The 14,328-nt window shown below is 35.6% G+C and overlaps 1 protein-coding gene across 1 annotated transcript in view; it reads left to right on the forward strand.

Annotated features, from left to right (window-relative positions):
• Positions 1 to 14,328, forward strand: part of LOC150104476 (XK-related protein 6-like) — a 144,489-nt gene that overhangs the window by 76,192 nt on the left and 53,969 nt on the right. The window contains exon 4 of the mRNA XM_090395164.1: positions 11,301 to 11,529. Within this exon, the coding sequence (XP_090251290.1) occupies positions 11,301 to 11,529 (229 nt within the window). The remainder of the gene's footprint in view (positions 1 to 11,300; positions 11,530 to 14,328) is intronic.

Consider the following 14,328-nt stretch of genomic DNA (forward strand, 5'->3'; position numbering starts at 1 on the left):
GTTGCCTCAGTCCTGAAGACACTTCAGGTGCAAACTTTGTTTGCTTACACTTGGATAAAGGATTAAACTAAATTTATTATAAAAAAAAAACTTCCAATAAATTTAAGGTTTCTCTCCATTAAATGATCTTATGGCAAAATCATATCTAAAATCATGTTATTTTAAGACATTTCAGTGTGCTGGTAGTTTTGAGCTGAAGCTATGTGTTTATCCTTTTTCTTTCTTATCAATAAATATATCCCAGCTATGGATTTGTCTTCCTCAATGAAGAAAGCAGTACTGAGAGACTGATCAGATTTCACTTAGCTGACTGAAATGAACTGAAACTGATAGTAATCAAAGCTTTTCTGTTCAATCTTTGAATAATATTATAGTTCATTTGACATCATAGGAGACACCAGAGAATCTTTTGAAATCCTAAACTTTGTAGTCCAGTTTCCTCCAGCATGCATTAACATTAAAACTGGCTAGAGAATGCCTGTATTCAACAGTTATACTGGCCTCAGTGGTTACTTTGGCCATAATTACAACCACAATATGAAATCTTAAAGCATGCATTAAAAGTAGACTGCTTAATCTTGTCCAGATATAACATGGGAATATCAACACTGTCGTAACATTTGTCGTTCACTAATTCTGCATATTTTTGGCCTCAGCAAGCTCTTAGTCATAGATGGTCTACCATCTTGCTCCCCCTGATATGCAGTTTTCTGTGATATTGATCATCACACCAAGTGTTGTGTGGTTTTTGATTTTTCTTTATCTGGATTATAATGATTCCCAAAAGATAATTTTGCACTTGAAATATGTGAATGATAGACTTATGTTATCACAATCTTATAATCATAAATATGTTCACTCAAGTGGCTTATGGGATACTATGGCAGTACTGCATGATAAAGTTTACATTATTATTTGCCTATCAACACTTTTCCTCCAAATTAGTAGTAATATACAGGGTGTTCGGGATAAATTTGACAGTTTCGTAAGGAAAAAAGAAAATCTTCTTTGTATCTATTAAATTTAATGAATTGACAAAAAAACATTACAGGCAGAGTTAATTACAATACTATCAACAAGATTTACTCAAAATAACCACCATTAGCATCGATCACAGCTTCAATTCTGCTTCGGAACCTCGAACAAGCTGATGCTACAGTCTCCCTGGGAAGGGCCGCAAAAACTGTTTTAATTTTATCCATTAACTGGGCTTTTGTATTACTGGAAGTGCGATTGGTGTCTTTTTCAACTGCGCCCCTTACAAAATAATCCATGGGGGTTAAGGTCTGGGGAGTTTGGAGGCCAAACATTTGGACTGGTGAAGTCGTAGAAATTTTCAGACAACCATTCTTGACTTTTCCCAGAGGTGTGGCAAGGGGCCGAATCCTGCTGCCATACATACGGCCTACCATTGGCTACCCTTGTTATCCAGGGCTTGACTACAGTTAGCAACTCCACGAACAAAGCCCGAATTCCAATGCCAGGGTTCTTCAACACCTGTTCCTGCAGATTTGCGAGGAATTCTGCTGTACGAACGCAATCAGATCGTCTGCTAGGGATCTTTCTTCTTGCTACATCCTCGTAGTCACCATTGCAAGTCTCTAGTTCATGCCTGATTGTTTTTACTGTATTCAGGGAGCATTGGGCAGCAGTCGTAATATCCTTATTTTGATGGCGGGCACGAATCATCATGATACAAGTTATTCTCTTCCATGATTCAGGTGGGTTCCAGCTATCCATCCTTTCTGACATCTTGTATATGAATGAAGAAGGGTCCAAACTTTTAAATGAAGAGAAGTGTGTGTTAATACATGTAACTTACGGAAAAATATAATTAATTATAAATATGTCAAATTTATCCCGAACACCCTGTATATCAGAAATAGAATATTGTTAGATCTTGTATTTCAGTATTTTTACTGCATCAGTCCTCCTAGATCTTGGTCTTCCTGTGGGTCTTTTCCCTGCCATCTTGACAATAAACACCAGTGTTATTACAGACCTTTCCCTTTTCATTCAGTTTAAGTGGAAGAGAAAAGGTCATATCACCTTAAATTAACGTTTCTCACACATTCCAGATTATCATCATCATCATCATCATCAAATTCCTGCCATGTACCTTCAAGGGGTGTACAGGATATGACAGTACTATATGAAAAATTTACATCATTACTAACTTCCTATCTACAATTTTCCTCCAAATCAGTCTGTTGCTTGTCAAGACTCCAACATTATCAGATCTTATATTTCTATCTTCAAAGGCACTTTGTACTGTATCAATCCACCTATATCTTGGTCTTCCTCAGGATCTTTTTCCTGCCAACCTGGCAGAGAACACGTGTTTTGCTAATCTTTCCTCTCCCATTCTATTTAAGTGACCATACCACCTGAGATTAGCTCTGCTAACGCATTCCTGGATGCTGACAATGTCAAGTTCTTTCCTAATATCCTCATTTTTAATATGATATTGCCATTGATGCCATCTGTTCACGCCTCTAATCTTTCTCAGGACTCTCATATCTGCGGTCTCTAGTCTTTGGTCAAGTGTTTTACTTCTGACCCAGCTCTCAGATCCATAAGTTAAAACTGGTTTGAACACTATCTTGTATACAGCTAAGTTAGTGGTTTGACTAATTTCTCTCTTATTCCATATGAATTTATTCAATTGACTTCCCACCATACCAGCTTTGCTGATTCTGTTGTCTATTTCTATATTTAATTTACCATCTTCAGTAAAAATCGTACCTAAGTAGCTGAAATGTTTTACTTGTTCCACAGGTTCTCCATTCACAACACAGTTGACATTTTCAATGATTCTGCCTATTTTCATTGTCTTTGTCTTTTTATTGCTGACCTTCATACCAATCTATTATCAATAGATGATATTGATAATCAGATTATTATCAATATCAGGTTATTATTACCAGGGACTCATTGAGGGAGGCCATATATCACTCGTGCCACATCGTACCTTCTCTTGAATTCATTCACTATCTCCACTCACAACCTTCAAAGATTAGCCATTCTACTCATGCACCATTCTGAGGGAAGTTGTAGCTCTCACCCCTTTTAGTGCATTCATTCCCAACTTCCATAGATGCCTTCTGTCCTCTCCTCATCCTCCATGAAATGAAAAAAAATCTATCTTTTGGTAGACTTTTTTCTTGTTCAGATACATATCATATCACCCCTGTTTTTCTGTTTTCTAGCATCTACAGGCCACAGATTCTGAATATCTTGTTGGAAGTTTTTTCACTTGGTTATACTATAAATTAAAGATACCAAGAAATTATATATTTGGTTTAATCCTTTATCCAAGTGTAAGCAAACAAAGTTTGCGCCTGAAGTATTTTCAGGACTGGGGCAACTCGTGGTAGTGGTATGACTTCACATCACTTGCCTTAGTATCCCATAATGCAAAGCACATCTCCTTGCAGACATGTATAAAGCTATGCATTAAGGGAAGGGTCACTACCCAGACCAGTTTCAACCTTTGAGGGCTCTTCAGTGGGAGCCAGACCAAAGGCGATAGTAAGGCAGAAGTCATATTTCCATATAAGAGTTGTCAAAAGGTGTCACACCTTATTATTAAATTACTCTGGATTAGAGCAAAGTTGTTGGAAGTTTTTTCACTTGGTTATACTATAAATTAAAGATACCAAGAAATTATTACTTGGTTTAATCCTTTATCCAAGTGTAGGCAAACAAAGTTTGTCTGAAGTATTTTCAGGACTGGGACAACTCGTGGTAAAAGTGGTATGACTTCAGATCACTTGCCCAGTCCTGAAAATACTTCAGGCACAAACTTTATTTGCTTACACTTGGATAAAGGATTAAACCAAGTATATAATTTTTGGATATCTTTAATTTATCTGAATATCTTCTCTTAACACATTCCACAGTTTCAAAATCATCATTAATGTCCTCCTTCACTCCACTGCATCTGCATCACTTCAGAAACTAGGAGATCAGATCTGTGCAGTTATCCTATGCATTGGATTTTCAATGTCTGCTATATGGCCTCTAAACTGCATATCTGCTAACACTCCAAGATCCCTAGCTGGATCAGTTTATTCTAGCATAATCCTGCCAATATAATATGCCCATTATACCCAAGTACAACTTTCATTTACTAACATTGAACAACCAACAGCCATTTTCACATGCCTGCATTTTCAGCTTATTAAAATCATTCTGCAAATACTGCATGTCAGCTACATTCCTTATTATCCTCCCTATCTCTGCATCATCATCAAATAGCTGTTTCTTATTAAATCCTTCCCATTGTCATTAATGTAAAGATTGAATAACAATGGACCAAGGACTGATCCCTGGTATACATGACTTGTCACCTTAAAACTTACAGACTCGCATCCTGCATACACACTTTTTGATCTGTCAGTCATCTGTCTTATCCAAATTCTAGTAGGTCATAATCCAATCCTATATTCTCCAACTTGTTCAACAGTCTTACATGCTGAATCCTTTAAGAAAATCCAAAAGTATCATGGTGTATTCATTCCCCTTGTCTAACTCAACTGTCACATTATTATAGAATGTGAGCAGATTATGCAATCATGACCTGGTAAACCCATACTGAAAATTGCAGAGTGTAGATTCTCTGGCAATCCATTATTTCTCTTTGCAATCTCTTACCAACTTTTCCAAAATCCTCCCAACCACCACTTCAGAGATGCCGATAGTTAGACATATCAATCTTTGTACCACCCTTCTGCAATGGAATTATCATATATTCTTTCCACTTCTTTGGAATCTATCCTGTCCTGAGACTTAAATTGTACTGGCATGTTAAAGGAACAGCCAGTTCGTTGTGAACATTTTTAGTATCCTTGCTGCTATCCCATCATTCTCTGTTGTTGAATTCATATTCAGTTTATGCAACAGCCTTTAGTACACACTGAGTTTATTCTTCAGTGTAGAGGTAGCTTTGAGCTTTATATTGCATGCACCAGGTTGATAGCTTTCAGCAAAATGGGCACTCATTAGTTGAACAGTCTCTTCTGCATCTGTCACCTACATATTATCTGCATTCACTAGAGTTGGGTTATTCTTTCATATTCATTCCTTCTTTTGCTAACAGTATAATGATAGTATTCTTTTGGGTTGTCTACAGCTTGCAAAGTTGGTTTCTTTTCATACTCACTCTTAGCTTTCTGTACAATAGTTGTATTTTTCTGGCCTCATAATTTTCATAACTGGCATCATCCTTATGCACATTGTATTCCTTCCACATCTCTTGTTTAATAATATATCCTTACAAAGAATCTCTTGTTTAATAATACTGTGCATCTATTTCGCTGCCATCTGAACTCTGGAGACAATTCTGATATTGCATCATTGATGTAATTTTTAAATACTTCCCATGCAATGTGAATATTATTGATATAATACTGGTTTGTGGCTCTCCTGTGATGAATCAAACTCATCGCAGGAGATCCATGCTAACCGTTATTCACACAGTACCTATCATCAGGTCTCCAGATATCTAGTTACTGTGGGCAAACGAATTCAAAAATGCACTCCAAAATTTGGATTATAGTGTTAGAGGGAATTTCACTTAAAGACACAACAATTCTGCCTCTGGTTGGTTGACAGTGATCATGCAGTACTCATTTGGGAAGTTACTAAGTTTATGAATGTTCCATTCGGTAAAGGTTATATGCTGAACTACAAAACAGGAAATTATGACCAACTGAGGAGTATACTGTGTTCAGTGGAATGGGATCAGTTGCTGGATGGGAAGAATATTGACAGTGCATGAGAAGCATTTAAACAATACTTACGTGATGTGATATCAGAATGTGTCCAAAGTTCGAAGAATAAATAGGGTAAGAGTCAAACGGATGTGTAATCTTATTAAGCAAGAGATTCATAAGAAAAGGATAATGGAAGGAATACTGTGTGGATAAGGATGATGTCTGTTATGAAAATTATAAGCAGCAGGCTAGAATAGTCACAACTGTTGTATGGAAAGCAGTCTGAGTATGAAAAAAACTGGCTCTGCATGCTAAAGACAACCCACAAGAATTTTATTGATATGCTGCAAGTAAAAGAAAGAATGAATATGAAAGAATAACTCTTCTAAATGCAGATGACATGAAGGTTGCAAAAGAGGTTGTTCTACTGATGAGTGCCCATTTTGTTAAAAGCTATCAACCTGATGTATGGAACATTGAGCTCACTGCTACCTCTTCACTGGAGGAAGAAACTCTGGTATGAGGACGAGGTATTAGAGCTGTTGCACAAACTGAATAAGAATTCAGCAATAGCGAGTGATGGGATTAACAGCATATGTGCTAAAAGAGTGTTCAGCTGAACTGGCTATTCTTTTGGCCAGACCAGAAATAAAAGGGAGAATAATTTTCATGAGCTAATGATTGGGAGAAGATGACAGAAGCAGATGAAATAGTTGAGTTACTAAGTGACCACTTTGTAAGGATATATCATCCAAGTAAAATTGCATTAATATGGAAATAGCGTGTAATGAATTAGACGTACTTAAGTTATTATATAATCTCATTGAATAGAGCCGCAGAAAATTATATGGGATATCAGCCCATGCATAATGAGAATGTACAAAGAAATTGACATTGTCTCTGACAAAGCTGTTAAACTTAAGCCTTTACTCTGGTACATTCCGAAGGGAGTGAAGGAGAGCAAATTAATTCTCTTACATACGAGGGTGGTCTGAAAAGTTCTCATCCTCGACTATAGATGGCAACACTTTCGGCACTATTTTTTTTTTCTAAGTTGGTTCATCTGTCATAAGCATCCATGTGAAATTGCAAGTCATTCTATCAAGTAGTTTTTTTATACAGCCATCTGAAGCAAAAGTGTTATCTATATCCCTTGAAATGAATAAAATTGAATATCATGTGGTTATAAAATTCTTTGTAAAAGAAGGTTTAACGCCAAAAGAAATTAATTCAAAGTTCATAAAAGTTTATGGGTACTCTTCTCCTTCGTTTTCGACAATTAAGAAATGGGCTTGCGACAAACAAACCATTAGTTTCAACGTGGCCTTACCAGCCTTGAAGATGATTCACTTGAAGGATGTCCAAAAAGTGTAACAACACCAGAAATCATTGATCAAGTGCACTGTATGGTATTGAATGACCGTGAGTCAAAGTGCAAGAAATTGCTGAGACTATAGGCATTTCAAAAGAATGTGTAGGATATATTTTGCATAGTGCTGCGCTTGCTCACAGCAGATCAAAAACGCACTTGCATGAAAATCTCTGTATAGTGCTTGAAGCGTTTTAACAAGAATAAAACTGATTTTGTGCATTGATTTATTACTATGGATGAGACTTGGATTAACCATTACACACCAGAATCCAAGCAGTAGTCAAAACAGTGGACAGAAGCCAGTTGTTCAGCACCAAAGAAAACAAAAATCAGTTCCATCAGCAGGAAAGGTCATGGCATTGGTGTTTTGGGATGCTAAAGGCATTTTGTTTATTAATTCTTGAAAAGGGTAAAACAATAACTGGGGAATATTATCCTGATCTTTTAACCAGACTAGATGAAAAATTTGTGAGAAAAGACCCGTTTGCAGAAGAAAAAAAATTATCTTTCATCAGGACAATGCACCTGCCTACAAAGGTGTTTTGGCAATGGGAAAATTAAGGGATCTGCAGTATGAATTGTTGGAACATCAACCCTATTCCCCAGATTTGGCTCCTCTGACTTCTGTTTCTTCCCAAAACTAAAACTCTTCCTCGCTGCATTTTTTTTTTTTCAAATTAATAGGTGATTGCAACTGTAGAGGGATATTTTGCAGATCTTACTGAGAACCACTATAGGGACGGGATAATGGCACTGAAGCATCGCTGGAATAAATGTATTAGTCTTAAGGGAGATTATGTTGAAAAATAAAAATAATTTTGAAATAATAAATTCATTTTTTCATTGTTAGGCCGAGAACTTTTCCTTATTTGGGAGAGGTAGTAAAGGTATTGGATAAGTTAGTCAAAAATGAAATCCAATGATGGTTGCTTAGGAACAACTTGGCTTTGTGAAGGGTAGGTCATGTGTTAGTAATTTACTTACTTTTTATAATAGTGATAGTCGAGTTGGATAAAGGGAATGCGTATGTAAATCTGCAGGATTTTGCATAGGTGTTTATTAGGATACGACATGGAACTGTATACACAAATTGGAGCAAATGGGAGATGGATATTAGGGTGGCTGATGGACATATATCAAAGAATAATGTAGCACCAGTCACCAGCTGCAGGGCTTTATACTTAGATCACTGATAATTAATTTGTGTATTGATGTGCATAGGAAAGGATTTTAAGGGAAATACTCAGTTGTTTGCTAATGAGGCGACATTGGCGAGCATGATAATAAAGGTAATGTGGAAAGCTTCTGCAAAGATTTAAATAAGCTGATGGTATTGTGAAAAAGTGTGAAGATTCATTCTGAGATTTAAAAAAAAAAAAATTACAAGCTCTTTATACTACATTGACCAAATAGGAAATTGACAATGGAGATTTGGAAGTGCATGTGTAAATGGATAGGGTGTTGAAATTCAGAGGGTGTATCACAAAAAGTGACCAAGGTTTACATAGGATTACTTAGTTATTGAAGAACACACCAACAAGTAGAGATAAAGATACTGTTCCTCATTATAAGGCTTTAATACAGCCACAGCCAGATATTATGCACAAGTCTGATCATCTGAGTTTCATGGAATGAGGAAATCCTGTAGAACAGGGCTGTCCAAAGCACTACACGCAGGCTGCATTCGGCCCGCGGTGCAATTTTGTGCTTCCCACCTGTAGATTTCATTTTTACGAGCGAAAAAATAAAATAACAATTTGAATCGAATGCATATTAGATATTTTAATTCTATCACTAATCGATAATCTCGATGTTGATAAGTTTATTTGATGTTTTTACATCACTATATACCCATGTATTTTTCAAATATTAGGTGTGTCTAAGAAGCGTTCTTACACTGTTTTGTTCCAACGCACATGCTAATTGCTCGCGCACGATTAGTGAGCAATTAGTGTTGTCCGTTTGTTCAGCTTTCGAGGTTGTGTCGCTGCTGTTCACCAAATTACTAGATACGCATTGTGATGCGGCCCTCGGATAAATTTTTTTTCTAATTCGGCCCTCGGATTATCTAAGGTTTGGATAGCCCTGCTGTAGAAGATTTGGAGATGATTGACCTAGACAGCAAATGGTTAGCAGAATGCTCCCTACGAAGGATAAATTGAAGATTTATGGGTTGCAGAAATTGGTTGATATATCTAAAAGAAGGAATGTGATAGAAATGTTTGTTACTGAAAAAGTCTTATATGATTGATGCAGAAGATATTTTTCAGTACTTGGCTAGAGGAGGCAGAACAAGAGGTCATCCCTGGATATTGAGTAAGATTGTATTTAGTAAAGACATCGGAACTAGAGTTCTTACTTGCGAGTGCTTTGTTGATGAATGCATTCAAGGAGAGGTATAAGTATTATCCTGATAGTGCGAGCCTCCTGCAATAGGTTTTCAGATCCCATGGAGATAATCATATAATAATAATAAATCAGGAAAGAGCAATATTTTGCTATATTTTTAAAGAAATTAACTTGAAGAAATATTGTTAAAGGCTTGCCTGTATTAACCATATTGAAATTGTAAAACTAAAAAAACTAAAACTGTTGTTTATTAATTCTTTGCTCTACTGGACTTCACATGCTTTTTAGTATGGTTCTTGAGGAGAAATACACTAAGAGGTTAAAGATGAGGCACAACATTCAGAAAACAGTGTAGGAATGAACATTTAATTCAACAATTATGTGCCTATCAAATATGTCAATGTGGTTATGGTGAAAAGCACAATGTTAATCAATTCTTATGTATTATATCTTATATAAAATGAGGTTTTTATTGAACTGAGTGGAATACATAGTGTTTTAGATGCTTCATCAAATTTGCAAACTTAGTTGTATGTAGTTGTTGAAAATTTTTCTGCTCGATTTTATTATAAATTATGCCAAGAAATTGTATTCTTGGTTAATTCTTTATCCAAGTGTGAGCAAACAAAGTTTGTACATGAAGTAACTTCATGACTGGGCAACTCATATATAGAAACTAATGTCTACACATCACTTGCTTTAGTATCCCATAATGCAAAGCACATATCCTTACAAACATGTATTGCTATGCATTATAGGAAGGGTCACTACCCAGACCAGTTTCGACCTTTATTGAGGTCTCATCAGAGGGATCCAAATCCAGACGTGATACCAAGGTTGAAGTGATGCAGAAGTCATATTTCCATATACAAGTAGCCAAAAAGTGTCGCACCTTATTAAAATACTTTGGATTAGAGATAGATGTTGAAAGTTTTTCCACTTGGTTAATTTATAGTATAACCAAGTGGAAAAACTTGCATATTGTGGTCTTACCATGGAAACCCATGTTCTGAGCCTTTGGTACTGAATGGTTTTGTGCAGATTCTTTTTCTAATCACTGTCCAAAATTCTGCATTCATCATGTTGTCCGATGAATGGCAGTTTTTACACATTATGTTTCGTAGCACCTTACAGTCACATTTGGTGATGGAGTTGTTGTCCCACTGTAGGTAGCACTTGCAGTTAACTCCCTGTGCTTCCATCTCAGTATGGTATCACTGATTGTTGACCTGGGTTGGCCCAATTTATCTACAATTTGCCAAACAAATAGGCCTGCAAAATGGCATTCTATCACAATGCCTGTTTCAAGTTCCGTCAGTTCTTTTCTTGCAGCCATTTCACCCAGACACAGTTGCACTGACTTGGTAGCATCATATTCCTCCAATTTATACTAGCTACAAACACGTGACTTGTTATATGTCATGATGCACCATGCCCATGGAAGTGGCCGTTGAAGCAATATAAATGTATATGCGAGTCTTTAGATGGAAAATAAATTTAATCTCCTGGTGTGAGACTATTTCCCCACTTATTGGAGACCTGCATTGAAAAAAATTCAAATTTTTCTCTATAGTGGAGATTCCGTAAAAATTAAATAGATAATAAAAAAAAGTTAACTCGCCCATGATGTCAAAGTACTATAGGTTTGTGCTGATTTGTGAGTGGAAATCATGTTAGTAAATTATAAATTGTCTTATTCTGTCTTTCTGAAATCTGCACAATGCAAAATAAATAATATAGAAATTTGCTTTAGCTAAAATACCAGTTTAAAAGCTTATGCACTAATTGAATGTTAGAATTTATTAATATTGCATTGCAAAATATAATAATGTTTATTTATTTTTTATTTTTTTTCCTTTTAGTTGTGAAGAATTTACTTATAATGCTGTTCTAGGAGTGGTCTTCATTTTTACATACTTAAATCCTAAGGACTCTCCAACACGTCGTCGATATCTTATTTTCTATACTTTGATGTTTTTGGAAAATACAGCATTAATAATCATATGGTTCTTATATACAAGTTCAAAATGGTATCGACTTCTAGCAGTAATTTCTCAGTTCTTAAGCTTTTTTCTGGGATTGGTATTGATGGTAAGATCTCTTGGACTTTGATTTTTTTTTTTAATGCATATTCTAAGGATAAACTACAGAAGCCACTTGCATAGGAAATAAATGTTTTCATGTTACACTTCAATGGAATAATAACAGCACAAAGAGAAAAATAATTAAACAACAGGTTGATCATTATTTCGTAATGATTAAACCTATTGTATAAAGTATTTCAATATTTTGTCTGTCACAGGAATACAATGTTAATGCAATAACACATGGGGGAAAATAAGATTAGAATAAATGAAGACTAAGTGTCCCATGAACAGCATCCTCTATGGGTGCTATTGACTCGTCTTAGATATTGGGTGGTAGGCCTAAGAATTAAAATTTCACAAATTTTAGGAAGTTTAATACAACATACTTGTTAAGATTAATCTTGCTTTTTTCTAAAAAGCAAGCCTAATTCTAAAAAGAGTCTTTAAAGTTTGTATTTGCTGAAATGGAGCATGATGGTTTTCTTGTGATTCTGTACAAGGTATCCAAGGCATAGTCTGCTAAACCTGACTGATCCTAGTTGTGGAGGCTTATGTATTTTTTGTATTAGGTGGATGTTAGCAGATTTCCAAGTCTGACCATAATATTATAAGTTGCAAGAACAAGGAACCTTGTTAACACTGGAATAGAAAGTGGAGGAAGTGAATCCTTAGGAGAACAGACAAGGGAAGCCAATTTGAAAGCATTGTAACCATTGGAAGGCCATTGGCAAATAAAGGGAAGCTTTGGTGGAACAGAGGTTGGAGGCTCTGTTGACAAGTGTTTTGATGTCTCTATATTGTTTAAGGGAATGGTGGAAAAGTTTATGCATATATCTACCTGTGTGGGTGGATTTTCTTAAACTGAGAAAGAAAGTGTAGGTACCATTGGGCAGATGTGTAAGTAGAGTATCTAAAAAAAAAGGAAGCTGTTTTTTTTTTTTTTTTTTTTCAATAGTATACTGGATTCTGGAGTGTTGGCTGTTGCAGTGGAGAAGGAAGGAGTAATGTGTCTGAGCCATGTTGCCAAATAGAGAACACATCATCAGTATATATTAACCATATAGAAGGTTTGAGACCGGTATTAAGAACGTTTCTCAAAATGCTTTATATGGAAATTAGCCAGATGGGGAGGACAAGCCCATGGAAGTATTTTCTGTCTGTTTATATAATGTGCCCTTCCAAGAGAAGTCACCAGGATAGCAAAATTAAAAATATCATTTATGTCGGGGGAAAAAGCATTTTTCAGTAAATTTAGAGAGTGCTTAGCCTTGAATAACTTTGCAGTAGCGCCTTGGCAAGTTCCTAGTTTAGAAATTATGTAGCATATAGAGCAGCATATGCTACATAATTTTCTATGATTGAACACTTCACAAACCCTGAAATTTTCATGGAACACCTTGGTTATTTTGTAATGTATTAATTAATAATTGTTAATTTAGCTGATTTTGTATTATTAATTAATAATCAATCATTAATTGTTAATTAATAAATAATTAAACATAAACATCATTAAATTAATTTGTGCTGATTTTCATTGACATATCCCATTCTGATCACCAAAAATTTATAATATTATAAGTACTTACGAGTGAATGCAGACTTTTTCTCCTATGTGCTGGTAGTTTTCCCCTCCTTTTGTACATCCTGGAGATTGCTTTGTTGGCTGGTGGTGGATGACTCACTATCTGTTGCATCACAAACACCTTCAATAAGAGATTTCTTAATACCAAAATTAAACAAAGTCCCTTGTCTCTTATTCATATTAAAATTTAAATCTGCAGGCTTATTATTTTTTAAAAAATCACGGCACTACAGTTTCGAAACTTTCACCCTACAATATGAACTTGCGAAGAAAGTATTCAATATTACTAGATTTGAGAACCGGATACAGACTACCTTGATCTTCAATTTTAGTGGAAAAATTTTCTTTATACTTCCTTGCTGATTGGTCACTAACATTTGCAACACAGATGTTATTTCTTTCAGTTTTGAGAACAGAGGATATGCCGCCCGTTATTGTAATCAGCTTGGAGGCAATTTTTATGATCAGTCATAAACAGTGGTATTCTCTTTCCCTATTGTTGAAAGATTTTGATGTGTGAAAATTAACGATAATTCATGAATATTTCCATGTTTAAAAATATGCCGTTTGGTCACTGACATTTGCTACACAGATGACATTTCCTTCAGTTTTGAGAACAGAAGATATGCTGCCCATTGTTATAATCCACTTGCAGGCAATTTTTATGGCCGGTCATAAACAGCAGTATTCCCTTTCCCAAATGTTGAAAGGTTTCGATGTGTGAAAATTAACAATAATTCATGAATACTTCCACGTTTAAAAATACACGGCTTTGTCACTAACATTTGCTACACAGATATTGTTAGGCGTTCTGGGTCTGAGCTTTGACATATTCACGAATATTATTCTCCTCAGAATATTTCCACTATAAAATATTTATTCATGAAAAATGCTTAGAAAACTAAAATGACAAATTCCAGGAGAACTTCTCCTGCAACACTTATTCACTTTCCACAGAACATAGTTTGGGAAACCCTGATATAGAGTATGGTGTGTGCAACTTACCTCCATCATGGTGAGCTTTGATGTCACCCCTTTATTCACTAATATTCTCCTTTCTGATACTGTAAATTTACTGAAAAATGCTTTCCCTCTGACATTAATCTTTTTAATTTTGCTCTTCATACTGGTTACTACTCTTGGAAGGGTATATTATATAAACAGAAGGTACACCCATGGGCTTTCCCCCCAACCCCCCCTCTGTCCAATTTCTGTATGGAG

This window comes from Typopeltis vanoorti, chromosome 7 (genome assembly GCF_054136105.1).
Source record: "Typopeltis vanoorti isolate ZY-2024b chromosome 7, IOZ_Tvanoo_1.0, whole genome shotgun sequence".
Lineage (NCBI taxonomy): Eukaryota > Metazoa > Arthropoda > Arachnida > Uropygi > Thelyphonidae > Typopeltis > Typopeltis vanoorti.